The sequence below is a fragment of the Camelina sativa genome, chromosome 18 (genome assembly GCF_030686135.1).
Source record: "Camelina sativa cultivar CO46 ecotype springtype chromosome 18, ASM3068613v1".
Taxonomy (NCBI): Eukaryota; Viridiplantae; Streptophyta; class Magnoliopsida; order Brassicales; family Brassicaceae; genus Camelina; species Camelina sativa.
Window position 1 is genome coordinate 14607673 of NC_141897.1, and position 26063 is coordinate 14633735.

General features: G+C 38.0%; 9 protein-coding genes, 3 non-coding genes and 1 pseudogene across 19 annotated transcripts; 8 read left to right on the forward strand and 5 right to left on the reverse strand.

The window, feature by feature from the left end:
* Positions 1-158: 158 nt before the first annotated feature.
* On the forward strand, positions 159-3503 carry LOC104761111 (putative RNA methyltransferase At5g51130). Of its 2 annotated transcripts, XM_010484144.3 has the most exons (8): positions 159-1335; positions 1448-1562; positions 1783-1830; positions 2023-2281; positions 2556-2643; positions 2722-2787; positions 2873-2941; positions 3196-3503. In XM_010484144.3, exons 1-8 carry the CDS (start codon positions 1042-1044, stop codon positions 3283-3285), a joined length of 1029 nt encoding a protein of 342 aa, XP_010482446.1. In that variant the 5' UTR covers positions 159-1041; the 3' UTR covers positions 3286-3503. The 2 variants fall into 2 exon arrangements, with proteins under 2 accessions (XP_010482446.1, XP_010482445.1); XM_010484143.3 differs by having other exon boundaries at positions 2556-2787.
* Positions 3493-6106, reverse strand: LOC104761110 (RNA pseudouridine synthase 7). 4 transcript variants are annotated; one of them, XM_010484141.3, is made up of 12 exons: positions 5890-6106; positions 5769-5812; positions 5606-5683; positions 5421-5521; positions 5237-5324; positions 5033-5111; positions 4854-4936; positions 4678-4743; positions 4398-4454; positions 4175-4303; positions 3794-4002; positions 3493-3716 (listed from the first exon to the last, which is right to left on the reverse strand). In XM_010484141.3, exons 1-12 carry the CDS (start codon positions 6041-6043, stop codon positions 3617-3619), a joined length of 1188 nt encoding a protein of 395 aa, XP_010482443.1. In that variant the 5' UTR covers positions 6044-6106; the 3' UTR covers positions 3493-3616. The 4 variants fall into 4 exon arrangements, with proteins under 4 accessions (XP_010482443.1, XP_010482444.1, XP_087356287.1 ...); XM_010484142.3 differs by having other exon boundaries at positions 3794-3932; positions 5890-6084; XM_087500161.1 differs by having other exon boundaries at positions 3794-3932; positions 5237-5332; positions 5890-6068.
* A 184-nt stretch (positions 6107-6290) lies between these two features.
* LOC104761112 (uncharacterized) lies at positions 6291-9536 on the forward strand. 4 transcript variants are annotated; one of them, XM_010484145.3, is made up of 8 exons: positions 6291-6774; positions 7231-7370; positions 7516-7615; positions 7708-7806; positions 7959-8306; positions 8413-8505; positions 8622-8828; positions 8918-9536. In XM_010484145.3, the coding sequence occupies exons 1-8, from the start codon at positions 6433-6435 to the stop codon at positions 9182-9184; spliced, it is 1596 nt and encodes a 531-aa protein (XP_010482447.1). In that variant the 5' UTR covers positions 6291-6432; the 3' UTR covers positions 9185-9536. The 4 variants fall into 4 exon arrangements, with proteins under 4 accessions (XP_010482447.1, XP_087356290.1, XP_087356288.1 ...); XM_087500164.1 differs by having other exon boundaries at positions 6345-6774; positions 7527-7615; XM_087500162.1 differs by having other exon boundaries at positions 6363-6774; positions 7506-7615.
* Positions 9537-9963: 427 nt separating this feature from the next.
* On the forward strand, positions 9964-11650 carry LOC104761114 (uncharacterized). The gene is made up of 2 exons (XM_010484146.3): positions 9964-10574; positions 10662-11650. Exons 1-2 carry the CDS (start codon positions 10065-10067, stop codon positions 11454-11456), a joined length of 1305 nt encoding a protein of 434 aa, XP_010482448.1. The 5' UTR covers positions 9964-10064; the 3' UTR covers positions 11457-11650.
* Positions 11545-13896, reverse strand: LOC104761115 (uncharacterized). Its single transcript, XM_010484147.3, has 6 exons — positions 12808-13896; positions 12646-12738; positions 12317-12563; positions 12139-12235; positions 11990-12055; positions 11545-11883 (listed from the first exon to the last, which is right to left on the reverse strand). Exons 1-6 carry the CDS (start codon positions 12977-12979, stop codon positions 11701-11703), a joined length of 858 nt encoding a protein of 285 aa, XP_010482449.1. The 5' UTR covers positions 12980-13896; the 3' UTR covers positions 11545-11700.
* Positions 13370-13479, forward strand: LOC147922916 (small nucleolar RNA Z107/R87). The gene has a single exon (XR_015589962.1). It is a non-coding gene; the product is annotated as a small nucleolar RNA Z107/R87 (small nucleolar RNA).
* LOC147922917 (small nucleolar RNA R30/Z108) lies at positions 13616-13712 on the forward strand. The gene has a single exon (XR_015589958.1). It is a non-coding gene; the product is annotated as a small nucleolar RNA R30/Z108 (small nucleolar RNA).
* On the forward strand, positions 13791-13890 carry LOC147922918 (small nucleolar RNA snoR31). The gene has a single exon (XR_015589960.1). It is a non-coding gene; the product is annotated as a small nucleolar RNA snoR31 (small nucleolar RNA).
* A 484-nt stretch (positions 13897-14380) lies between the features above and the next one.
* LOC104761116 (putative lipase ROG1) lies at positions 14381-17773 on the forward strand. Its single transcript, XM_087500165.1, has 10 exons — positions 14381-15137; positions 15217-15284; positions 15530-15600; positions 15696-15941; positions 16244-16407; positions 16495-16550; positions 16635-16687; positions 16779-16890; positions 17134-17231; positions 17434-17773. Exons 1-10 carry the CDS (start codon positions 14995-14997, stop codon positions 17503-17505), a joined length of 1083 nt encoding a protein of 360 aa, XP_087356291.1. The 5' UTR covers positions 14381-14994; the 3' UTR covers positions 17506-17773.
* Positions 17774-18824: 1051 nt separating this feature from the next.
* Positions 18825-19880, reverse strand: LOC104761118 (ethylene-responsive transcription factor ERF105). The gene has a single exon (XM_010484152.3). It carries the CDS (start codon positions 19714-19716, stop codon positions 19036-19038), a length of 681 nt encoding a protein of 226 aa, XP_010482454.1. The 5' UTR covers positions 19717-19880; the 3' UTR covers positions 18825-19035.
* A 976-nt stretch (positions 19881-20856) lies between these two features.
* LOC104761117 (ethylene-responsive transcription factor ERF105) lies at positions 20857-22272 on the reverse strand. Its single transcript, XM_010484151.3, has one exon. The coding sequence runs from the start codon at positions 21697-21699 to the stop codon at positions 21016-21018; it is 684 nt and encodes a 227-aa protein (XP_010482453.2). The 5' UTR covers positions 21700-22272; the 3' UTR covers positions 20857-21015.
* Positions 22273-22775: 503 nt separating this feature from the next.
* Positions 22776-23801, reverse strand: LOC147922919 (salicylate/benzoate carboxyl methyltransferase pseudogene; annotated as a pseudogene).
* A 1209-nt stretch (positions 23802-25010) lies between these two features.
* On the forward strand, positions 25011-25888 carry LOC104761120 (oleosin 14.9 kDa-like). Its single transcript, XM_010484153.3, has 2 exons — positions 25011-25404; positions 25525-25888. Exons 1-2 carry the CDS (start codon positions 25103-25105, stop codon positions 25652-25654), a joined length of 432 nt encoding a protein of 143 aa, XP_010482455.2. The 5' UTR covers positions 25011-25102; the 3' UTR covers positions 25655-25888.
* The last annotated feature ends 175 nt before the right edge of the window (positions 25889-26063 follow it).

A 26063-nucleotide genomic window follows, 5' to 3' on the forward strand; every position in this document is an offset into this window, starting at 1 on the left:
TTGGTTAAACTTGCCAAATTCTCGAGCAGGTAACTCAATATTCGTCTAGACCAAAGAGAAGGAAAGATATAGGCCTCGCACGCAAAAAGCATGTGTACTCTCACACAAAGCATGTGTTTACGTGTTATAAATATATATCAATATCGCGGTCTATATTCGAAAAGACGAAGAGCATGAAACAAGTTACTGTTAGGAAGGTATGTCTTCGATGTTGAGGGCCGCATCAAAATTTTGGGTGTGCATGATGATACCGTCGACACCCCAAATCTGATGTCTGTCTCATCTAATCGAACAAATACTTTTTTTTTTTGCGGTGACTTTTTTTTTTCTCTTTTCACGCTTATTTGATTTTCAAATATGGTAGTGGATGGAACAGTTAAACAGTTTTAGAACTCTTGGTAAACAAAATTGGTTACTAAAATTTGTTCTCTTCTCAACCTAATGGAGAATATATATTCTTAGTGACCGATTTTGTTTTATCAGGTTTTCTAAAACTGTAACTGTTTCCCCTTTACGACAAAGACAAATCATAATTTTTTCGCGTTCAAATGGACTGAGAGGGGCTCACTTTTTAGTACTTAATCTGACTTTATTGTGATTCATTCCCCCTCATAAAAGGGACTCCGAGAAGCCATGCCAATCTCCTCGTAAACGTTAATAAGGTCATTCCCCTCATAAATGCTAATCCGAGAATCACAATAAAGTCAAACTATGTACTAAAAATGTGGAAAAAAAAAGGCTTGAATAGAAACTTCGTATATTTACATAAATAGGCTTGAAAATATATATAATTTCAAAAAGAAGATAAATACTTAATAAAGAGACTCGTTAAACCCTTTTTGGGACTTTCAAAGACGGTTCTTCTTCTTCATCGCTCTCCGCCGCTTAAAGCTCTCGACCTCTCTACCAAAAAAACCTCTCCAGCGCTAGCTTCCTCGAGTCTCTCTGTTTAGACTAATCGTTTTGTTTCGATTCTATCTCATCGAGGTTGATCGCGGTAACATAGAAACCCTAGCTCCGCGTGATTGTTCTGTCGCACATATGAAACCAACGTCGTGTGAGAGAATGGGTCGGGACAACGATCAGAAGAAGGATAAGAAGAAGAGAAAGAGAAGCCATGAGAATGAGAAGAGTGTTGAGAAAGTTGTAGCTAATGAAGAGAAGAAAGTCCCAACCCAGCAGAAGAAGCAGCAACAAGGACAACAAGGGAACGAGAAAGTCCCAACCCAGCAGCAGAAGCAGAATCAGAAACAAGGAAACTGTAATCAAAGCAAGAAGAAGAAGAGCCAAGAAGTTTACCCTTTTGGAAACTACAGGAACTACTATGGCTACCGAGTTAGTCTCTCCCCACTTGTTATTTTCGTAGTCTTGTTTCTCATCTTTTGATGTTAATATTGGTTAGTATCTGATTTTGGGTTTCTTTTGATATAAAAACGTAATGTATTAGATTAGCAATGACACGGATGAGGATCCTCGGCTTAAAGTATTGAAGAAAGTATGGTTTGAAGGCAAGGACTGTCTTGACATTGGCTGCAACAGCGGCATTATGACTATCCATATTGGTATGTTCTACTCATAAACTGTTCCACATCTTTCAATTCCTAGTTCAAATATTAAATGCATATAATGTTTCAAGGTGTGGCCTTTTGTGAAGATTAGTTACATGTCCTTATGAGAATGGTTTAGTAAAGTGTGAATGGGCTTTTCATTGTATCTGAAATCTCTCTGTTAGCATACACAATGTATAATTCTGAACTGATATTTGTTTTTCCGCTTCTTCAGCTAAAAAGTTTGGTTGCCGGAGCATTCTTGGAGTTGATATTGATTCAAGTAAGAACTATTGGCTGTCATATTATCTTCCAAGTTTTGGTTTTTATAGAAACTGAATGTTTTGTCTGTTTTAATCAAGTATATTCTCATATTAAGTCTAGCTCAAGTGACAACACAGAATTGTTGTTATTATTTTTCTGATACACATCTTTTTGAAACTTGTGCATTGAACAAAAGTTTCTTTGATTGAAGGTCGCATTGAGGATGCTCACTGGCATCTTAGGAAGTTTGTCAGAATGCAGAATTCTGCTAAGTCAAGTGAAAAGGAACCTAGTTCAAAGAGTGCACATGGAGCACATGGTTCAATGGAGCAATCTACTTCTCTCTCTAATGGTGAGACGAAGGAAGACAGCCCAGAAACTAAAGACCTGTCTCAGATTGTGTCGTTTCAGAAGGAGAATTTTGTTCTAACCCGAAATCTTGATGAGAATCGTTATGATACAATTCTATGGTAAATTACTACATGCCTTTCTGTTTTTTTGCTCCTTTTCTCACTTGTGTGTTTGGTCCTCTGTATTTTGGGAGGATTAGAAATAAAAGAACAGTCACCAGTTGGTAATGCTCACACCTCAAAGTGCTTATGAAATTCCAACTTTAGTTGAGAAAAGACTTGCAGGAGGTTTTAGTTAAATAATCTTATGTTTCTAAGCCTGTCTGTCTTGGTTTTCTAATGCTGGAATCTAAAATATCAGCTTTATTGATGATATTTTTATTTTTTTATGCAGTTTAAGTGTGACAAAATGGATTCATTTGAATTGGGGTGATGATGGCTTGATCACATTATTTTCAAAAATTTGGCGTCTTCTTCAACCGGTTACTATATCATACTTAAATCAGGTGCCCATAATTTACTTTTCGTATCTGCAACTGACAGTTGGGTTTGCTTTTCAGGGTGGCATCTTTATAATGGAACCTCAGCCTTGGAAATCTTATGAAAACAATCGTCGTGTCTCAGAGGTGTGTATAAAAGGAAGTTTCTTTCTAATTGCACAAGTTAGCTAGATATATAGTTTGAGTCTTTGTTTTCCTTGTGTGTTTGCAGACAACTGCAATGAATTACCGAAAGATTGTTTTGCGACCAGACCGTTTCCAAGAAATTCTTCTTGATAAGGTACTCTGTCCAGTCCATTCTATTCCTTAGTTCGCCCATACTTCTACTTGATCTGTAAATTCAATCAAGCGTAGTATAAGTGTGGTTCAAAGTTAGAATAAGAGTTGGTTAAAGTGTAGATCAGAATTGTTATGTAGCACGACCAACTTCTGTAACGATATAGGTTGACTTCTTTTTGTTGTAACCTGATGTTGTTGGCATATTTTGGGGTTGGAGCCTTATGTTCCATTACTTTTGTTTTGGTTTTCGCACAGATTGGTTTCAGAACAGTAGAAGATCTTACATCAAGCTTGTCCGGTGCAAGCAAAGGGTTCGATAGACAGATTCTTGCGTTCCAGAAATGACCAGTTGCGTCGCTGAGTTTTTGAAAAGCCTTTGTGAAAATCAAATTAATATGGAACGGCATGGTTATATTCCGTTTCATATCTAATATGTAAACTATTTTTGCTACAGCTTAGGCTCTCTAATCCAGTTTTTTTGGTCCTCTTTTTTTGTACACGGTTTTTAGTGATAATGACAAAAAAACCTTTGAATCGATAAATGAGAGAATCTTTGAATCCAATGAATCAACTTGATACTCTTCCATGTAAGCACTAATCAGCATGTTTGTCGAACATGTATACAATACTGGCCACAAGGGTTGGTAACAAGAATTACAGTGTCAAATAAATGTAGCTAAAGGGATGCCCAAGATGGATAAGGACATTCGTATTCCCATCCAGTTCCAGAGTATTGAACGCAATGCAGCCAGAGAGCCTCGTCATGCTCCTCATATCTGCGTAAGTTAGAAATATGAGACCATTTGGATGAAAACAATAACACACTGGTGGCTTTTAGCATTTATTTTTTTACCCTTGTGGGATCAACTTTGGGCAGTTTGTGCACATTGGATCGATGCTGAAATCTTCACTGGAATACACGTAGTCATCTGGAGAGACCATCTTTCTCTCACCCGCATCGATTCTTTTTGCAATATAGGTCTCAAGATTATCTATGTGTTGATTGAGATAAAGTGGGTCATTCGCTATGGGATGCCCTGTATATTGAAGATGCACTCGAATCTACAAAGGTCAAAACCAAAATGAAAAACCCCAAAAGGCCAAACTCTCTCTTATCTATTTTCCCATGGGTACTAAGATCTAGAGACCGAAGCTTTATAAATTTAGACCACATTCTATGTATGATGGCCGAAAAAATACGCATCTACTATGTATAATCGCTTGCTTTGCTTACTTGATGGGTTCGTCCTGTCACTGGTTCACACGAAACGAGGCTATGTGTCCCATTTGTAGCGATTCTAGTGAACTTGGTACATGCAGGCTTCCCCTTCACCTTCTTATCATCACCACTTGAAATGGCGTCCTGCATAAAACATATCCACAATCCGATATCATTACTTATAAGAGTTGAATGGAAGATTATATGCTTTAAATCTATAGGCATAATGTGGCTTTACCTCTGCTGTGCTTCTTCCTTCACTGCCATTATAATTTATGTTGGCGTCGACTACCATCTGACACAAAGTCACTCAGCTCATCAATATAATTCCGAAACAAAAAGTCCCAAGTGTTATCCATATTATATAACTCCCTCAAGATAAGCTGGTGATTTGAGATTCGGTTATTATGACTCGCCTCAAATCAATTTTAATGTTGAATAATACCATAGTGAGTACATGAAGTTGGTAATTTATAAACAGTTCAATATCATCAATTAACATGAGAAAGATTCCAAACCTCATCTTCTGGGAACACGCCAATAACCTTTGCAATATAACGTTTCTTCACTAGTCCACCCTCAATCTGAAACAATCAAGATAAGTACTGAGTGTGACATTTTGATTTACCAGAGCCAATAGCATCTTAGCAATCATAGTATAGCCAAGAAAAATGACACTAACTTCTACGAGTACCTGTTGCCTAAAAAAATCAGCTTTTGCAGCAGTTCTTGCTATGATGAGCAATCCAGAAACCAAACGGTCTAATCTGTGAATAGCTGTGAAATGATGCAAGGATAGCTCATATAGTATTATCTTAAAAAGAGTAAATTAAAAATCTATGTATCCTTTTCAAAATATCTGTGGCTGGATACGAAAGAGGGTGCCTAAATCATGCTCAGCATCAAGGATTCCAACAACCGTGTTCTTACGGTATTGACCACATGGATGCACCTAGACAATAACAAAAACACCAGGACTGTTACCAAAACATCAATCATAGCAATCATTCTGAATAAAACATAATTCAAATTCTCCAGCGAACAAATGAACTGAAAAACATCCAGTGAAACACTCACAGGAACAGAAGCTGGTTTGCAGACAGTAACAACATCAGGTTCTTGATGAAGGATAACAACATCATCAATCATCACCGGTGGTTCATGCCTGAAAACCTTTCACACATTTAGAATTTGGATTCACATTCAATGCAAAAACAGATTTCAATTAGCAAAAGCATAATTTAGTTTAAAGAATTAAAACCTGTGGAGAAAGTGAGTAATCTTTTGTGATGATTTCACAATGTATGAAACTGGTACAATCTCTCCATCAACTTTGATTCTACCACTTTTGACTGCACCAACCTGCAAATGTAATATCATCACCACACTTATAGCATCAAACAAATTCAATTGAGATTAGAGGAGAATGAGAGCTAGGTTACTTACATAATAATCACGAGGCCGTCCTTTAAATTCGTCGGCGAACAAATCCACAATTGTTTTCCCTGTCCATCGTTTGTTCACCTACATCAATTTCGAATCCCCCTGTGACTACTCTAGTATGAACAAAAGACCTAGGACTAAAGACGAATGATGAAAAAGCACTTACATGAGAAATGAACTCGAAGTAGTACGGTCTCACATGGCGTCTCCCTACAAAAACGAAATCAAGCAAATTGATTGATTGAAGAGGATATCGAAGATTGGACGAGGATTCGTTTTTTTTTAACCTCCATGGAAGATGTAGTCCTGTTTCTGTGATAGTTTAGAAGATGACTGCAAAATTAGTTGGTCAATACTCATGGTGTTTGAGCTAGTGGCGACGACTGTAGTAGTAGAGACGGCTTTCTCTACGCCGTCGTCTTCTTGCTGTTTCCGTTTCATTTTTTTTTTTCCGATTTTAATCTTTAGCGGTGGTACTGGTCGTTGTCAATCTTAACTTGGTACAGTTTTGGGTTTAACCAAGTTTTTAATTAAAAGCTTACAATAAACCAAAAATTAGACAATTTGGTTCGGTTCAATTCGGTTTGAGTTGAAAACCGAAATTAAAAATTCGGGTTTCGGTTTGAGCTTTATTATGGTAAGAAGGAAAAAAATATATATATTTTGGATTTTTCCCAAATAAAGAAAAATAGAAAAAAAAATCAAAAACAATAAATGATGACGTGTCGTAGCATCATATCCCAATCGCTTCTTCTTCCTCACTGCTCCCAACATTTCTCTGATTACAAGGAGCTTTGAAGCTTTCCGATTTCAATTTCCGTTACTCGACGATGCCTTCCTCGTTCTCCAAGCCGGTTTTGGATCCTTCGTATTCGCCTCCACCGGTTTCTCCTTTATCTCAAGACAGCTCGGAGGCTGAGCGCCGGCTTCGTGAGGCGGAGGAGAGGCTACGCGATGCCATGGCGGAGCTTCAGCGTAGACAGCGCTCCGCCGCGCGTGGTTCTCATGCGGAGCTTTGTGATCACTCTGACGTTTCCTGCGTAGCCAATGCCATCGGGAATTTATGTCAGAGCTTTCTTCTCTCTTATGGTGTTAGAGTTGGGATCGGAATCCTTCTTCGCGCTTTTAAGCTTGCTAGGGGACAGTCTTATTCTTCGCTTCTTGATCTGAAGGTGAGGGAATTGAGAGAATTGGGATTGTTTTTGGTGGCAGTTTCTATGGTTTCTGTTTGATCAATAGTGGAGATTTAGAGTCTTACGAGTCTGCTTCATCGTTCAATTTGTTACGATTCTTTCAAAATTAGGCTCAATGGTGGTCATTGACTTCGATTTAGAAATATGAGGCCGTTCCAAAATTGTTAAAATGCTGTTATCAAGAGGCTAAGGTGTTCAAATCTTGATGCATGCTCTATCATCGCTTCTTGTTGTCAAGCATTGCCATGTTGTGTTCTTATTTTCCAGAGACTAGATTGAATTTTCCAGTTGGGCTACAAACGTGTAAATGCACCTGTGAGGTGTTTGACTTTTGTTTAGGATGTGTCGAAAGAAGTTGTTTGCATAGGTCTCCCTTCAATAACTACTCTGAGTGTTGGTAAATGTGATTCACTAATACATGAACGTTGGTTGCAGCAACTTGTCTCAGAGAAAGATTTGATAGTGAGGGAAGAGGCATGTCGTATTGGTCTACTATTTGGTGGCTTTACCGGCTCATATCACGCCCTTAGATGCTGTTTGAGGAAGTGGAGAAAGAAAGAGACGCCACTCAATTCGTAAGTCTGTTCTTTGTTTTATGTTCGCTATTGTCTTCATGTTTGTATTGTTGTATCTGTTTTTTTTATATGCTCCTCTTGTTTGCTTGTGCATAGTGCTTGAAAAGTATATACCTTATTATGACTTTGATTAAGGGTGGAGCAGAGTCTTAGCAGGTTCAATTGCGGGTTTGTCTATTCTGGCTTTAGACGATTCCAACCAGCGGCGCACGCTTGCTCTATACCTCTTGGCTAGATTAGGCCAGGTAAATCTAACGGTCATAGTATTGTCTGTCGTACGAGTTATATCACCACACAGATGTATTTTTGAGAGTCTGATCTTTCTTCTTATTAATAGGCGGCTTACAATTCCGCAAAGTCAAAGAACAAGTTCCATCTTTGGGGAAGCCATTGGAGACATGGAGATTCATTACTTTTTTCTCTTGCATGTTCTCAGGTAATTGAGATTCTTTTTTTTTCAGCCTGTCTGAATACTAGTAATGGAAATGGTATAGATGTTGATTTTGTGTACTATACATATTCTCTCTAATCTGATTTAGTAGTGATTATGATCAGCAAACTAATTTTGTTGCAATGAGGTCGGTGCAGGTTATGTATGCCTTTATAATGCGTCCTGAAACCCTGCCAAAATCATATAGAGAATTTATTCAGAAGACTGGTCCAGTTGCAAGGCCTGTCTATCAGGCTGTAAGAGAGTGCTGCAGAGGTGGTCCAATCGATGTAGCCTCCTTATCAGACTATATTTCTAGTAAAAACCCAGCTAGTGACGTGAAGGTGGAAAAGTTTGCTTCCATCATTCCTTGTTCAGCTATTCATCCAAACACTAACTCGTGTCTGGGCCAAAATGCTAATGCAATGTCAGCTACATTCAAGAAAACATTTCCATTATACTTCTCCCTGACATTTGTCCCATATGTCGTTCTACACCTGCAAAAAGTAAGGCTTTTTCCTTAAAACTCTGTCGTTTCAGTCATTTCGATCTTATGGTTTATCCTTTAGTCAGACATTATCTGTATTTTCTGATTTCATCCTACACTTTCAGTTTGTGGCTTCCCCGTACCGGACATCTTGGCTTGCAATTAGGGATTCAGTTAGATCGACTTCCTTCTTGTCTGCTTTTGTTGGGATTTTTCAGGTAGTGGTTTTGACGTTTGATTGTGTCCCATCCTTTTGCGCAGCTAGTTTTCTGAAATCATTCCAAATATATATGTGCCTAAAAATTTGTTAACCAATTGCTACCAATTGATCCAGGCTTTCATATGTGCACATAGAAAAGTTGCAACCAAGGACCACAAGCTCGTTTATTGGTTTGCTGGTGGTGTAGCCGCCCTTTCGGTTATGCTGGAGAAAAAACCTAGACGCTCTGAGCTTGCCCTATACGTTCTTCCACGAGCAGGAGATTCTCTGTGGGAGATACTTATTAACCGCCACCTTCTTCCAGATATTAAAAACGCTGAGGTACACAATACACACCACTCTTGTTATTTCCAACTTTCTTCCCCTTTTGACAATGGAACTGATGTTTTATTTCAAACCATTGAAATCAGGTGGCTTTATTCTGTGGATGTATGGGAGGAATCATGTACTACCTAGAATATGAACCGGATACAATGGCTCCATTTCTGAGGGGACTCATCCGTCGGTTTCTTGCTAGTCAAATAAGCAATCCTAGCAGCAAATACCCTCAGAGTTCGTCGTATACGTATCTCCAGACTCTAGATGCATTAAAAAAACCGAAAACGCAGGAGAGCCGAGAAGGCGAAACTCCCAAAGCTGAAGAAAAGTATAACTTGGAGGCGATTCCTGGTCTTTAGAAGCAGAAGCTATCTGATACTGTATTAGCATCTCACGATGATATTGAACAAACCAAAGACGGCCCCTTTACAGATCATGATTTTGATTGTTGTGTTTGAGGAAGTTAAACCTTTACAGATCATGATTTTGATTGTCTTTCAGGAAGTTAAATGTGAACTTTCCAGAAGAGAAGGGTTAGTCTCCACAGAGAAAACTTAAGAGATTGTAGTGATTTATAGGATTTTAGGAGAGTGTCTATTATTATCTTTCACGTAATAACAACGACTGTCTCTTCTTTATTTCAATGAGAAGTTGCAGAATGGAGAAGATTGATGGCAAGCGAGCCAGAGTAATATACTCCTTTTTTCGCTATACCATTCATTGCCCTTGCTTGTTACTAAACAGTATTCAAATACAACTACACAAGTTTTCACTTGATTTATTCCTTTTTCGTCTCTTCTTATTCTTTTTTCTAATCTCGATAAGTTATATCCTTGTTCTAACAAACTTACTTGAACAAAAAAAACGTTTCGCAAGTTTCATCATGTGAAACAGATGGGAGATAAGTCAATTCGGCTAAGATCGGACTTGGTCTTTTGACTCTCATATCCAAAAGTTAATTTATGTCTATTGGTCGTACGTTTGGTGTGGTCAGCGATTCAGAATATCTGGTTTAGAACATATACAATTCATTAGATATCTGTACTATAATACAAAAGGAACGGACACTTGTAATGTAAGCAGATGTTCCATTTAAGGAATTCAAACATATGCTACGAAGTCAAATGTCAAAGGGAGTTTTGTAATAGTATAATTTCAAGCGATTGTCGTGATGGGTACACACACCTTCATTGTATATTCAAAATCTAGCTCTTCTCTCCTTTCTGCATCATCACCAAAATGGATACTTTTGAGACCCATTTACCGAAGGAGATCGTGCCGGATTCTCTCCATAACTCCTTTAATCATAGGCGTGAAGAGTATGCCATCGGCGGGAAGATTCTCAGGCAGCGGTCAGGCTTTGTCTTTGACTTGGACAAAGACGGTTTTAGCCCTCTGCATGCGGCTGCAGCAGCCGGTCAAGTAGAGACCGTGAAGGCAATTTTGGGAATTGATAAGAAGTTTTGCCGGTTAAAAGGTAAAGATGGAAAGAGTCCACTTCATCTAGCAACGATGAGAGGGAAAATAGATGTGATCAGAGAGATAGTGTTGAGCTGTGTTGATTGCGTAGAAGATGAGACTGTTCAAGGTCAAACTGCTTTGCACCTTGCTGTTCTACACCAAGAGACTGGAGCAGTAACGGCTATTGTTGATTTGATCACAGAGCAGAATCGAATTGACGTATTGTACAAGAAAGATGAACAAGGTAACACTGCTCTTCATCTTGCAACATGGAGAAAAAATCGCCAGGTAAAATAAATTATGTTGCGGTTGAATAATTGTCTTAAGAGTAGAACCAAAATCTGATTTCTTTCTTTTTGTTTTTTAATCTTATAGGTGATTGAAGTGTTGGTTGAGGCAATACCAGAAGAGTCAAGGTCATTTGAGGTGAATGCTATGAACAAGATGGGTCTCTCTGCACTGGATTTGCTGGTTATGTTTCCGAGCGAAGCTGGCGACAGAGAAATCTATGAGAAACTCATCGAAGCTGGAGCTCAAAGATGGCGAGACGTTGGTACCACTAATGTCGAGAGAACCACTTCTACTTCTACTTCCACATGCCAAGAGAGTTCCCAAAGCCACAAAAATCTTGTCAAGTACTTTACTTTCAAAAAGCACAGAGACTCACCATCAGAAGCGCGTAGCGCATTGCTGGTGGTGGCTTCACTAGTCGCTACAGCTACATTTCAGGCCAGCTTGACTCCACCAGGTGGAACCTGGCAAGATAGCTCAATACCTGCTGTATACCAGAACACAACGAGCGTGAATGGTACAAATCAACAAGCTCATATAGCAGGGCAATCTATCATGGGGACCTTCAATGGAGTTGCTTTCACTATGTTTGTGTTCTTTAACACAATTGGCTTTTCGGTTTCACTCTCTATCCTCAACATTCTCACACTCGGGTTCCCATTGCGGTTCCAGCTTCAGATTTGTATGATGGCTATGTACTTCTCGCACAACACAGCCATGACCAGCATTGCACCTGATCAGGTCAAGCTTTACTGCATTCTCATCACGTCCATCCTCGCTGCTGCCACCCCGAGTTTGATGAGGTTTCTCGAGAAGCCTATTAGCATGCTCGGACAATTTTTGGACTCCAGGTTACCGAAAATTTGTTCCATGATTTGACTTTCTTGGAAACGTTTTGTAATATAATAGCCAGTTCAATATCTACCTTTACCCAATCACTGTCCACAAATCACTATTGTTACCATGATTTGTTAAGACCCTTTTTTTTATTAGAGACCTGAAGACATATAATGTGGAATACCCTAGAAAACATATTAATTCATGCCTATGCTTCTATGTCGTTACAATACCAACTCATAGGTCTTCAAACACAGAAATTGGGATATTCTTATTCATCTGGGAGTTAACATATTCTGTGTTTTCTTTTTCCTATCTTACACTCGATCCCAGAAAACGTAGAGACGAAGACACGATTCTGCACACAACCACCAGCTCTAAGCTTCCTCAGTTCCCCATCAACAGCTCCCTTTAGTGAATTTCTAATGTCACCCAATGCCCAGACCAAGGATATATGCGGCCGCGGATCCTATAGGAAAAAAATTGAAGGCAAACACAGATGGGTAAAGTGTTGGTGACAGAGACATCTGTTACATACAAACAAGCTTTTTATATAGAATATATCAAGTGGAGACCTTGTAGAACTCTGGCAGATTGTGAAACTTGTAAACTTCATTAACAGCATCGATCTGCTTGATTATCTGAATCAAAGATATAAACATCAGTGCAATACCTAATATACGAAGTACCGAGAATGCAATAAACCTCTTTTGTACAGCATTACCTCGGACAGTCCTGAAGTGGTGATTTCGAAAGAAAGGAAAGAGCGAGTACAGTCATCATTCACAAAGACTTCCCACTTATTGAAATCGATCAAGTACCTGTCGAAAACAATTTCACAAGTCTCATCGTTAAATTGGTTCATATAGTTAGTATATAAAAAAGAAAATGTAGCTATACACCTCTTATGAAACTGAAGCTTTTGTCGAAGCATAGAAACCACTGAGTTAATCTGATGAACACGTATAGGAACGCTCCTTCCTAAGCTTATATGGAACTGTCTCCCCAATGCACGCTTAAACTTCTGATCATCCTTGCATAGAATGCTGAGTGGCTCATCAGCTTCAACCATATGAAGATTAGGAACAACTGATGCAACCTTCTTTAAGAAACTGACAATCTCCTTCTTCGGGTATGGAGGTATAGTAACTAGAACACATACTGATCCTAGTTAGCAAGAACATTTGAATGATTCAGAAGCTTAGGTTTTTGGAAAAAAGAGATTTAGTACCAGGGATGTAAACGTGTAACGCGTAGTTGCCATCGACGTGAGGGAAGTTTCTAACTCGAACCACAGGCTCTGTTGTGGAGAAATCCACCGAACCTTCAGATTTCAGAGAAAAAAAATCAGTATGAATCAGATTTGAGAGAGTAACAAGTTCGTGAGGATCACCTGTGGATACAGTGGATTCGAGAAGAGAAAGAGGCGGAGGAGGAAGGGGAATCGAATCCTTCTCAGCGGTTGATTTCTCGCCGGGATTAGCAGAAACGGAACAAGCAGGAGGATAATCATCTGTATCGGAGTCCGATGAAGCGTCGCCGTAAGAAGCTCTCAGTGCGTCCATTTTGCCCGGAAATTAAAGAAGAAGAAAAAAAAAACTAAGGAGGAGAAAATATTTAAAACCAGATTTCAATTTCAAGCCTGAACCAGAAATAAACATAATTAAACCAAACCGAACCGAAGCAGCACAATTCTAGAAAACTCTAACGGGCCGAAAATGGGCTTTTACCAAAAAAACTTACACCGAAGACCTAGCAAAACCCTAATTATGATGTCCCCTATAAATTGAAAGCAATCGCCGAGGTCAAACTCATCGTCAGTTTTTACAATCTAGGATTCTTCTCTCTTTTCTGTGAAGCTTCTTCTGTTTTAATCGTCGTCTTCTCTAGGTTCTTTAGGAATTTTAGGTTTCATGATACTTAGTATGTTTTTAATCTGTGTATAGAGAGAGTTGTTTGGCAGTGACGACTCGGAAAATTCAAGCTCAACAGACCGGAATGAGTCGTTTCATCCATAATTGGTTGATTCGTTTCTGTGTCGATACTCCCGCTGAACTGAGCCTTCTTCTCTCTCTCTTTTTTTTTTCTTGTTTTCGTTTTCGAATCTGAAATTTTCTAGGGAAATTGGCTATACAAATGAATTGATTTTATCGAGGAAAATTGTTTATGGTTTGTTTTTGGATCTTGATTGGGGTTATGAAGGAGATAGCGATGAGGATATACAGCTCCCTCTTCTGATATAGCTGAAGAGAATTGCTGGCAGAATCGAACCTAAAATCACTAGCCACTACTGAGTTATCTCTTTTATCATCCGCTCTGTTTTCTTGGTTTTATTCAAATTATATTAGTTATAGTAAGACGGTAACTAAGACTGGTGTGATAATGATGAAGCAAAATTAATCTAATCCAACACTTGATCTGAGAGTTGCTTTGTGCATCTCAAAGTGAATGTCAACCGTTTAGCTTCTGAATCTGTTCTAATACTTGGCCAAAAGTTTAGATAGTTGTGTTTATTTTGGATCCCCCCTGTTTATCTTAAGCGATCGTTTCCTGTGAATTTTGAAAATGAATTATTAATCCCTTGTTTTAATGACCACGTATTTGTTATTGACAATTGGATATAAACAAATTGGATTAGAAAAAGTTATTTTGGAATCACCCCTTCCAATCTTAGAATGAAACTTAATTATCCGTTTTTAATAGGCAATTGATACTTAACGATTTGGTGAATAGTGATACTCGAATCACATTACCAAATATTGAAAACATGTGTACAACTGACTTAAACCTAATAGACTGGTTAAACTGGAGGATAATAACAACAAACTTATAATAAGTCAAATACTGTACTGATTTTAAAAACAGGATTCAATAAGGTTTATGAGGGCCTTCTATGGAAGGCAAGGAAAAAATGGTCAGACGGAGTAACTCTTTATTCTTGATGCATACACCTTTAATCCAAATCTATTGTAACCTTCTTATAAACACAAATCAGTTTATCCAATAAAAAAAGATTCAGCAGTTCGGTTATAACAGATTCACTTCATATCGAGTAAAGGAAGAAAGTGAAACCAGTGAAGTCAAAGATATTATTTTTTGTAGTTCAGAAAAAAAAAAAATAGTCAAAAAAAATATTATTTTTCTCCTAATCAAAAAATAAAAAAAATTAAAGAAGAAAAATAAAAGCAATGGCGTAGAGAGAATCAGTTCCCCCAAGGAGGTCGGTAATGTCCCTGTGGAAGCCGACTTGAGAATTCCTTACTTCCACGAATACACTTTTTTATCTTTGTCTTTTGCTTCTGTTTCCTTCTCAGGCAAGTCTGTCTCTTTGCTCTCTCTCTTCATCCCCACTCTACACACACTTTCTCTACTCTTACCCTATCCCTCATTTATATTCCCACCTTTTTTTTTTAATTTTAAGCCCAATTCTTCTCATTGGCTCATTGTATCGTACCTGGATCCTCTGAAATTGGTTGTTTTGAAAGCTCTGTTTATGCTGTGAACTAGATCCGATCCGATCGAATTCGAATTTCAAATTTGATAACTTGGGCGTTTGTTCTTTGAACCTTTGATTGATCCCATGGAGAATAATAAGCAAGAGGAGGAGAACGGTGTTTGCTCCGCGGAGTCTGTCGATGGGAGCCTTGATGTTTGGAGTTGTCAGAATTCTGATTCTTCTTCCGCTGATCACCTCGTCGTTATGGTCCATGGCATCTTGGGAAGGTATTTAAAACCTCTCTCCGCTCTTGAATCAATTTGGGAGTAGAATTGTAATTGTTGTTTCCTAATTTTGGTTCTGCAGTACGGATGATTGGAAGTTTGGAGCTGAGCAATTCGTTAAAAAGCTTCCTGACAAAGTATATGTTCACTGTAAGACAAGTCTTCTTACAATTTTTGTTCTTTCTTTGTGACAATTTTTAGAATATTGCTAATTGGGATTAGTTTCCCTTTTCTGAATTACACTTTAGTTAGTGGTCCCTTTTTGCCTAATCTTTCATCTATTGAATTGGGTTGTTGTGTTGTTTTATCTCTTGCTACTATTTTGGTCTGTGTAGCTGGCAATTACCTCATATTGCCCCCCAAGATTCTTATGATCTTACTGTTTTTAAAAGCAGGTAGCGAAAAGAATGCGTCTGCGCTTACGCTAGATGGTGTGGATGTAATGGGTGAACGTCTTGCATCTGAGGTACGTAAGCCATCACAAACTTTCTTTACTCCTTCATTTAAACCATTAGGGAAGTCGGACTCTGTTTTATGTAACGAATATGTTTTTTGTCACAGGTCCTCGAAATTATTCAGAAAAGACAAAATATCCGTAAAATCTCCTTTGTTGCACATTCTTTGGGAGGGCTTGCTGCAAGGTATGCAATTGGGAAATTGTACAAGCCAGCTAATCAGGAAGAAGATTTGAAAGAACCGTTAGCAGAGAGTAGTGAAGAGCCTCCCAAAGGCACTATATGTGGACTAGAGGCTATAAACTTTATTACTGTAGCTACTCCACATTTGGGTTCAGTGGGTAATAAACAGGTAACTCTTCTTATGTGCATGCATAGTGTGTTTATTCTAGTGATTTGTTTTGCTAAATAGTCTTTATAAATTGTTTGAATTTGAAACGAATTTTTCTTTTACAAAGTTCATTGCATAACATGATTCTGGTGAATCACATGATTCTGGCACTTTCTTTACCCAACTTTCCCCAACGTAATGCATATAAGATATAAATGACACTTGCTTTCTTGAACCATGGAAATATATTTGTATTATTGAATTACTATTCCACTTATGTCTGGATGTTATTCTCATAGGAGTTGTTTGTTCTCTTCTTCCAGGTTCCGTTTCTATTTGGTTTTTCTTCTATTGAGAAAGTTGCAGGCCTCATTATCCACTGGATATTTAAAAGAACTGGCCGGCACCTATTCTTGAAAGATGAAGATGAGGGGAAACCACCCTTGCTTCGACGCATGGTGGAAGATACCGGTGATTGTCAATTCATGTATGCCAGCCTATGCCCCCATTTTTCACTAGTTCACCTAACCATGTCTCGAAGGTGTTCTCACTAGAAAACGTTTTGCTATTGCAGATCAGCGCTACGTGCCTTCAAAAGGCGGGTGCTTTATTCAAATGTGGGCTATGATCGTATCCTTTATGTGTGTTGTTTGTAGTAATACGCTTTGTAGCATATGAAAATTACATTTCGTTTCCTTCACTAGATCTGAATAGGCGTCGTTGGCTGGAAGACTGCATCTATTAGACGTGACAGTGAATTGCCTAAGGTAATTTGACTCTTACTGGATTACTTCATTGGTTTCAGAATTTTGATATGATGGGTCTCTCTAACAAATGAATAATTTCTTGTTTACCCAGTGGGAAGATTCTCTGAATGATAAGTATCCTCATATTGTTTACGAAGAGCTCTGTAAGGCATGTGATGTTGAGGACATACCAGAAGGCGAAAATCACTCAGACGACATAGAAGGTTAGCTTGCACTTGATGATATACTGACCGTTTAGGCGTTTATTAGTTTTGTTGTAGATATTATTGCTCACTTCCCTTTTTTCTATTTCTAATTTCTATGCCTTAGATCTCATTAGCTGCTAGAAAGATTAGTGTTTATTACAAACAATTTATATGTTGGTCTACCAGTTGTAGTGCTTCTGCTTTCTTATTTTAATAAACAGCATGGTGTATTTAAGACATAATTCCTTGTCGATTTTGCAGAAGAAATTATCAAAGGTCTGTCCTCTGTATCATGGGAAAAAGTTGATGTTAGCTTTCACAGTTGCAGGCAGAGGTTCGCTGCCCATAATGTTATACAGGTCACTCTCTCCTGTCATCCCTCACGTGTCCTAAGATATAACATTTGTTTATCCTCCTTGCTAAGGGTTTTAATTGCATCTTTTCGTGACAGTTATCTTTCTGTTGTTATTAAGCATGAACAATATCGTAGTGTTAATTCATTCTGATAGGATGAATTTCACATACTTTCTAGTCTAATAGCCTGTGTTATGCCATTTACAGGTTAAAAATGAAGATATGCATATAGAAGGAGCAGATGTCATAGAGCATATCATCGATCATTTCCATGCCTAAATCAGTAAAACTTTCATCACCCAAGAGTCTAGGACAAGATACCTAAGGACTCAAGTTTCATAGTAAAGCAACAGTTTTCCAGTCGGACGAGATATGTCACGTAGTTGTTTACACTATAAAAATCATCTCATTTTCTCTGTGATTGCTCAGGTAGCAAGATGTCGATTATGACCAATGTATTTGATACATGGTTTAGCAGCAAAGGAAAGCTTGTTCAGTTCAATTGTATCATGTATTATATTATGCAAGGAAAGTATAATTTCTGGAAGTTGTGTGCCTGTATATTTGTTCTATTTAGAAGAACCTACTGAGTTGGCGGTGTCACTTAATAATCAAAGTCTTAAACAGTCAGGGTGCAGCACTAAAATGCAATCAATACTCTCTCATATCCAGTATTCCCCTTTGTTTGTTCCCTTTGATTTAGTGACTTGGAATGATCAAGATACTCTTGTTTTGTTGTATGATGTGAACATGTTACGACCTTTAGCATCACGTACATCTGGAAGCCGAAGCTCAGGTGGAGCAGGTGACAAACAGATGGCTTAGGGTTTTTTATTAATCGTACTGAATTTTTGTGTCTTGGGCAGTCTGTATCTCTGCATTATGGACATTGATAATGATCTGACAAATACAGGTATGTAGGTTCAAGACCTCCTTAAGTTGTTGCCTTATTTCCTTTTGTATTTCTTCAGTATAATGTAAATATTCATTCTTATGTAATATTTCCACTTCAGATGTCCAACAGAGAATGAGAGGATTTGGGATCTGAATGGAACTTGGTTGTTGATCGAAAATCCACTATTTGATGTTTTGCAGCATGTTTTTTGCTTGGTTAAAAATGGTTTCATTGTAGAAGATGAAAATTCCGGTAGAACCAAAGTAGTTTTCCTGTCTCTATAGGACCCTTCCATTGGCCATGGAAACGTCTGTGTGTAGTCAGTCTATGTACTATACAAGCTCAGATCTTCCGAAATGTAGATATTTTATCTTTTGGTTCTCTTGAAGGTAGGTCCAGCTTTTCTTAGAGTCGTTTTGTAAGAATTTACTTCAGCATCATCAGTAACCAATGGGTTCAGTTATTAACAAGCTGCCATCTAGTTTGTTAAATGATGCAATTATTTGTTCTATGGTGAAATTTATAGGGTTGAAGCAATGTGCATCTGTTTATGGGTGTCTACTGTCTGCACTATTAGATGGCGACCGAAGTCCTGGATTTTTGGCCATCATATTGTTGAAAGGATTCATTACCATGATCTTGTAAGTTTGAGCTTCCTCTTTGTTCTATAAGAAATCAATCATCCTCTTGAGTTCTTAAAGGATTGGTAGAAAGAATTGCATTTAAGAAGAATGAATGAATATAGTAAATCAATTACGATCAACGAATCTAGAAGCTAGTTCACTACTTGAGGAATCTTGAATACAACCCTTGAGATTAACAAGCTCTATATATTATCATCTTTGAATGTTTTGCTTGTGATAGTAATCCAAAGTTGCTGATGTCACCTAATGTTCCCAATTTGATCCAGAAGCTCACGTAAGCACGAGTTGAGGGTATCCAAGAGATGGGTAAGGAGATAACGGAGGCACGGTGAATATTGTCATCTCCTTACTGTCTTCTCCGTCCCAAAACCCCATCCAACTTGACGGCGTTAACGGACAAGCCTCAGCCTGAGCCTGAACTTCTGCCTCTTCTCTCTTCACAGCTTTATGGATACACAGGTTACTTCCATGGCTTTCATCCTCCATTACTTGTCTCTTCCTCTTTGCCTTTAAAAATACAGTCTTATTATTGTTGTTGTTGTCTTCTAAGTCCTTGTACTTGCCTGCTTCGAGTGGAAAGTTAAGAATGGCTTTACTTCCTCGTAGTTTAAAAGCAGCCTTGTCGTAGCCTCTTGCAGCTTCCATGGCTGTGTCAAAAGTCCCTAACCAGACACGAACACCTTTCTTGTTTGGGTCTCTGATCTCAGCTGCAAACTTACCCCACGGTCTTCGCCTCACGCCTCTGTAATGCCTTTGATCATCCCCTTGAGCCACTGGTGCAGTAGTAGGAACTGCAATGGTGGCAAGAGGTGGCTTGCGTTGGCTTAGAGAGGAGGTGGTGCTGTGGTGGATGTTGGAGACAAAGTTCTCTAAGGAAGGGAAATCAGTAAGAAGGTGTTGGGCTATGAGATCTAAAGCTGATTGGTCTTGTTGTTGATGTGTAGATGCCATAGATGATGTTGGAGTCTCTTTCTATTTGATCGTTGTTTCGATTGTGGATTTTGGTTTATGAGATTGCAGGGTTATATAAAATTGGGAAGTGAGAGGTTTCGTAGTTAGCTTCTTCGTTGGATAGAGGAAGGATTCTTTTCAATTATTTTGACTTGTTTAGTTCTAGTGTTGGTTTTTGAGTGTGGCAAGTGGGCTTTAAATATTATAACTGTAAGATAAGAAAGGTGGGATTTTGTGGATTTTTCTTTATCAGTGAGGGGCCATCATCATCAAGCTAGTGTCTATTTCCAGGTTTCTTCATATCCAATACACACATTTTAAAATTGTTTTTATTAGAGAATTTTGAAAGAAAAATTGACACTTTTTTAAACTTAAGGGGGTAAAGTATAATTATATTTTGGAAAGATGGATGCAGGAGTGGCTGTCGGCTTGCCTGTTTTAGTATTTCTCGACGTTTGTTGGTTCAGGTCTTCCTTAAATTGTTGACTCATTGTCTTTGTACTATACTTCAGTTCAATGTTTGTATTCATTCTTTAGTATAACGTGTGTATGCAGTATATTTATTTTTATGTGATATTTCAACTTCTGAATACCAACATGGTTTGATATTGTGTAGCATGTTTTCAGCTTAGTTAAATGGTTTCAATGTATATTGTAAGGATATGAACATTCCGGTGGTTCCAAAGTAGTTTTCTTGTCTTTGTAGGGATTTTTGTCCATGGAATTCTCTGTGTGTAGTCAATTCTGTCTATATGAGATCAGTTCTTCAAAACGTAGATATCTTATCATTTGGTTTTCTTGAAGGTAGGTCCAGCTTCCCTTGGAGTCGGTTTGTAAGAAATAAGAATTTGTTTCACTGTCATCAATAACCAGTTGGTCAGTCGTTATCAAACTATATCTTGGCATCTACTTTATTACCTGATGAGATTTTTTTGTTCTATGGTGAAATTTATAGGGTTGAAGCAAAGTGCATATGTTTGTGGGTTTCTGCCCTATTAGACAGAGCGACCAAAGTCTTGGAGGCCATCGTTTTGTTCGAAGGGGTCATTAGTAGGTCTTGTAAGTTCGAACTTACTCTTTTGTTTTCGTTTAAGGAAAAGGAAGACATGCTATAGAAAATTAATTAAACTTTTGTGCTCGTTTAAGGAAAGGTAGAAAGATTCGCATTTAAGAAGAATGAATGAATATAGAAAAGCATTGTTTTTTTTACAATCAGCTAATCTTAGAAGCTTTTAACACAATCTAAAGTTGCTAATGTCACCTAATGTTAAGATATTTCCAGATTTGATCCTCGGACGTTTACGTAACCACTAGTGAAGAGTATCCAACAGATGGATAAGGAGATAAAGGAGGCACGGAGAATATTCCCATCTCTTTACTGTCTGCTTTGTCCCAAAACCCCATCCAACTTGACGGTGTTAATGGACAAGCATCAGCCTGAGCCTGAACTTCTTCCCTCTTCACAGCTTTATGGCTGCTCAGGTGGCTTTCGTCCCCTGTTACTTGTCTCTTCCTCTTTTCTTTCAAAGACACAGTCCTCTTGTTGTTGTCTCCTAAGTCCTCGTGCTTGCCTGCTTCGAGTGGGAAGTTAAGAATAGCTTTGCTTCCTCGTAGTTTAAAAGCAGCTTTGTCATAACCTCTTGCAGCTTCTATGGCTGAGTCAAAAGTCCCTAACCAAACACGAACACCTTTCTTGCTAGGGTCTCTGATCTCAGCCGCATACTTACCCCACAGTCGTCTCCTGACGCCTCTGTAATGCCTTTGCTCCTCCTCCTCTTGAGCCACCGGTGCAGTAGTAGGAACTGCAATGGTAGCAAGAGGTGGCTTGCGTTGGCTTAGGGTACTTGAGGTGGTGGAGTGGTAGATGGTGGAGACAAAGGTCTCTAAGGAAGGGAAATCGGTAAGGAGGTGTTGGGTTATGAGATCTAAACCTGATTGGTGTTGTTCTAATTGTTGTTGTTGTTGTTGATGTGAAGAAGCCATAGATGATGCTGGAGTCTTATTTGTGTTTTCGATTGTGGTTTTGAATGTGGGTTTTTAGTTTTTGTGATTGGAGGTTATATAGAGGTGGGAAGTGAGAGGTTTCGTAGTGAGCTTCTTGTGTTGGAGAGAGGAAGGATCCTTTTTCAAGATTTTGACTTGTGTGGTTCTTTTGTTGTTTTGGAGTGTGGCAAGTGGACTCTCTAAATTATTATTTTAAGATAAAGAAAGGATTTGAGGCTTTGTCTTTTTGTTGTGGAGGGGCCATATCAATTATGAAGCTAGTGTCGGCTTCCAGGTTTTTTTTTCATATCTAAGATACAAATTAATTATTAAAGAGAAGTTTTGAATAAAAAATTTGACACTTTTTTATATACTTTTATGGGTAATTTATATTTTGGAGAAGTTGGATGCACGAATGTGTTTGTCCTCCACTTGCCTGTTTTAGACAAATATGGCTGCCTTGGATTCTCTCGTCTGGGCACACTGGATTATATGATTTGCTGGTTGTAGACTTGTAGTAGCTCTTTTGGCCGAATTATTTGAAACTTATTATTTTGTTTAATTGTTTGAACTTTGAAATTATTCTGAGTTTGGTTACTTGATTTCTGTGTCTTTCACGGCTAAGCAATATAGTATAGTTATTATATAGAGCAACTTGCCTATTTTGGACAACGAAATGTTTGAAATTCCTTCATGCACATTCATGGTCAAGATTTGTAACTTCCGTCCATTTAATTATGAGTCCCCACGTACAAAGGGTTTTATGAGGTTTGGCTTCATAGCATTTCACGTATGGGTATGGGTTAGGTTAATCATACAACGAACAAAGAACTCCAAATATTCTTGTTGGCAAATAAAAAAAGAAGGAGATACTAGTTCCGATTGAATATGTATTCTGAGAAACACCTCTGAAAGAAATGTAAGAAGCAAAAGAGTGTTGGTTGGAAAACATTGACTTATATGAAAGTATGGACGGGGTGCGCATCACATACAGATTAATCGTATATAGTTTCAAACTATTGTGAGCATATATATACATACAGTAATAAGTTTAAAAATTTAACAAATATGAATATCTAATAATTTGATACCTCGAAGACTAGGTCGCCGAGAGAATTGGATAACAATGTCCAAATATGACAACAATCCCTATACGAAGGATCATCCAGAGTGTTTCTTCCCATTAATGTGAGAACCATACGTCCACTAGATACCATCTCTTCAGAACGCATTTTAAGAAATGTCGTAAAATCTCTCTGGAATTGATTCAAGTAAGCCTTGTATACACTTAGGGGACTTGAACTTGTTATGTATGCATTCATCTTGTTTTTCTCCAGTCCGTCGGGAACCTTACAAGTTTTCGATACCATTGTTTTAGTTTTAAGGAAGTTTAAATGTCTTTAGGTGAATAAAATATAGAGGAAGTTTATAGAAGCCTTAGAGAGGAAATGAACACTATAAATCGAATGTACCAAATGGAGACTCTTTCGAGGAAAGAGCCTTGAGTGAAAGGAACCAGGGAATCCAGAAACGAAGCATGATCCCTCGCTTCTGAGCTTCTTGTTGAAGAAAGTTATGAACTTGAAAGTTGTGTTGAAGTCGTTACCAGGGAGATCGTTCAGACGACATTCTATCTCAGGCGGATATTGGTTCTGTTCTCGACATAACACATTGATTGTGTTAACGATCTCACTCATTGCCATAAACGTGTTTTGCCCTGAAGAACACCCCAAATCAGCTACTTTAATGCACGTGGGAAAGTCCAAGTTTGTCACCATTTCCTTTGTGTTTCTAATCAAGATCGGCTTGATCATTGATAAAACCCTTCTCTGAAATAAATTAACAATAAAAGAGAAATGAGTATAGGCTCTAAGGTTTTAGGTTTAGGGTTTAGGGTTTAGGGTTTAGGGTCCTTTTTACTTTAGAACTTCTTGACACAATTGTGTAATGAGTTCTTTTGGTGCAATATTAACGTAATGAGTTCTTTTGGTGCTTCTAACCAACGATATATATATGAAAGTGATCATTTGAAGTAAAGAAGATGAAAGAACCGGAATAAGAGAGTTGGCAGCGTAGCTTTTGTCTCCATCTCCACCATTCATACACAGAGCACTCACAAAGGGATATTTATTACCACTCTCTTCATCAGAGTCATTACTTTCACTCTTACACCTGCGTCATATGAAATAATAATAATATATATAGATACATCTATCTATGTCAAATAAACATACACATATAATATGCAGTTTGAAAATGTATAATGTATTAGAGAGAAATACCTCAAGGAAGGATTGGTGTGGATGAATTTTGAATCCACTGCTCTCACTATTATGTTATCTGAAGAAATTAAATCAAAGATGATGGCTATTAAACCTTATGTTGTTTAAAAAGTTGACAACTTCGCACACTTTATTTATAGAAGGGGAGCATGATGCAATATGTATCTCAAATGTTGATATATGGTTCTGGACCTTCTTCTGGTCTTCTGGCTCCTTCGTGGAGTATTCATTGAAATATTAATTGTGAAAACAGGCATGTTCTAATTGTTGGATATATATGTTTTGTTCCATATGAATGTTTTCTCTGCAAACAAGACCTAACTATTTCATTAATTTTCTGCGTACGAGTCAATTTTGAATGAGAGATGAAGATCCAAATTAAAGTGGGCAGTGTCTGGAAAGCTTATAGAACTTGTAATTTAAATTCAATATTAAAATGCGGTAAACTCCATTTGCATAAATTCAGATAAATCTAAAAGTTTCTAGAGATTGCGTCAAAAATATTTTCGTAGTTACTTATTATGAACCTTTAAACATTGACTTTGGAATCATGTAATGGTTGTTACAATACACAATTCCACATTCAATTTCATCCCATCTGGCAATATGGATGGATTTATATAATAATTTAAATAAATAGGACAGAAATTGTCAAGAAATATCTCGAGAGTAGAATTATGATCAGGGTTTTTGTAAGAATATATGATTTCATCAGTTTTTGTAAGAATTAGTTGGTTTGGCCTAATGGATATTGATTCCAAACATACTTTTCTTTGCTCATATAGAGTGGTGTTTCAAGACCATATATGCAACCAGGACCGATTGTAACGTCTATGTTCCGGTCCAATTGTGTTATATTTCAATAATTAACAAAACGGCCAAAACGTACGTGTCTCAAAGCAGACCATCCTCTACTCTCATTTACACATGCAACGGCTGCATGAAAACACTCTCGACACGTGGTTCACGTCTCAAGCGACCCCACCAGCTCTCTCGCTCATCTCCTTTCATATATCTTGTAGCTTTCTCGCTGCTAGTTACTACTCCAAATACATTACGATTTCTCTTTGTTAATTTTCTTTTGCTTTTTTTTTGTTTTGGAACGATCGTAAAAAGAATCAATGGCGGACCAAACAAGAACACATCACGAGATGATAAGCCGAGACAGTACCCAAGCCCATCCGAAGGCGAGGCAGATGGTGAAGGCAGCAACCGCGGTCACAGCCGGAGGGTCACTACTAGTCCTCTCCGGCCTAACACTCGCCGGAACAGTGATTGCACTCACAGTAGCTACTCCGTTGCTCGTCATCTTTAGCCCCGTCTTGGCTCCGGCAGTAATCACCGTCACTCTCATCATCACTGGATTCCTCGCCTCCGGTGGCTTTGGCATAGCCGCCATTACCGCTTTCTCTTGGCTCTACAGGTATAATCTACACTGATACACAAAATGTGACCTACGCTTCAAACCTAGCTTACTCTGCACGGTATATTCATTGTATGTATAAAGAATTTAAATATTGGAGAATATGGTGAATGTATTTAGGCACATGACGGGGTCAGGATCTGAGAGGATAGATAATGCTCGGATGAAGGTGGGGAGCAGAGCGCAGGATACCAAGTTTGGGCAACACAACATTGGAGTCCACCAACAACAAGCACAACATGCTTCTTAAAAATTTGAAGGATTAAAAACTATTTCCACATTTACATTTGTCATTCATTGTTTGATCTCGTCTTGTGTTTTTTTTTTTTTCCACCGTTTGTGTTGAAATGTGTGACAATAACATGCAATGTATGCTGTAATCCCTTTTTTGTAGTTTTAACTTTTGTTGTGTGAGAGTCAGAGTATAATGTTTTGATCCTTAAAAGTTAAATGTTTTGTTATATAGAGAGTATGGTGTTATATACGTCGACTTCATCTGGTCAAATATTAGGTAAGGTTATATATGTAGTCTATTCATGATGAGACATCTTCATATCATGGAGGTTATATTGGGAAATGAAAAATACTTATAAATAAGATGATTATACAAAATTAACGCAGAACCTGAATCATTGCATTAACACTATAGTATAGCAAAA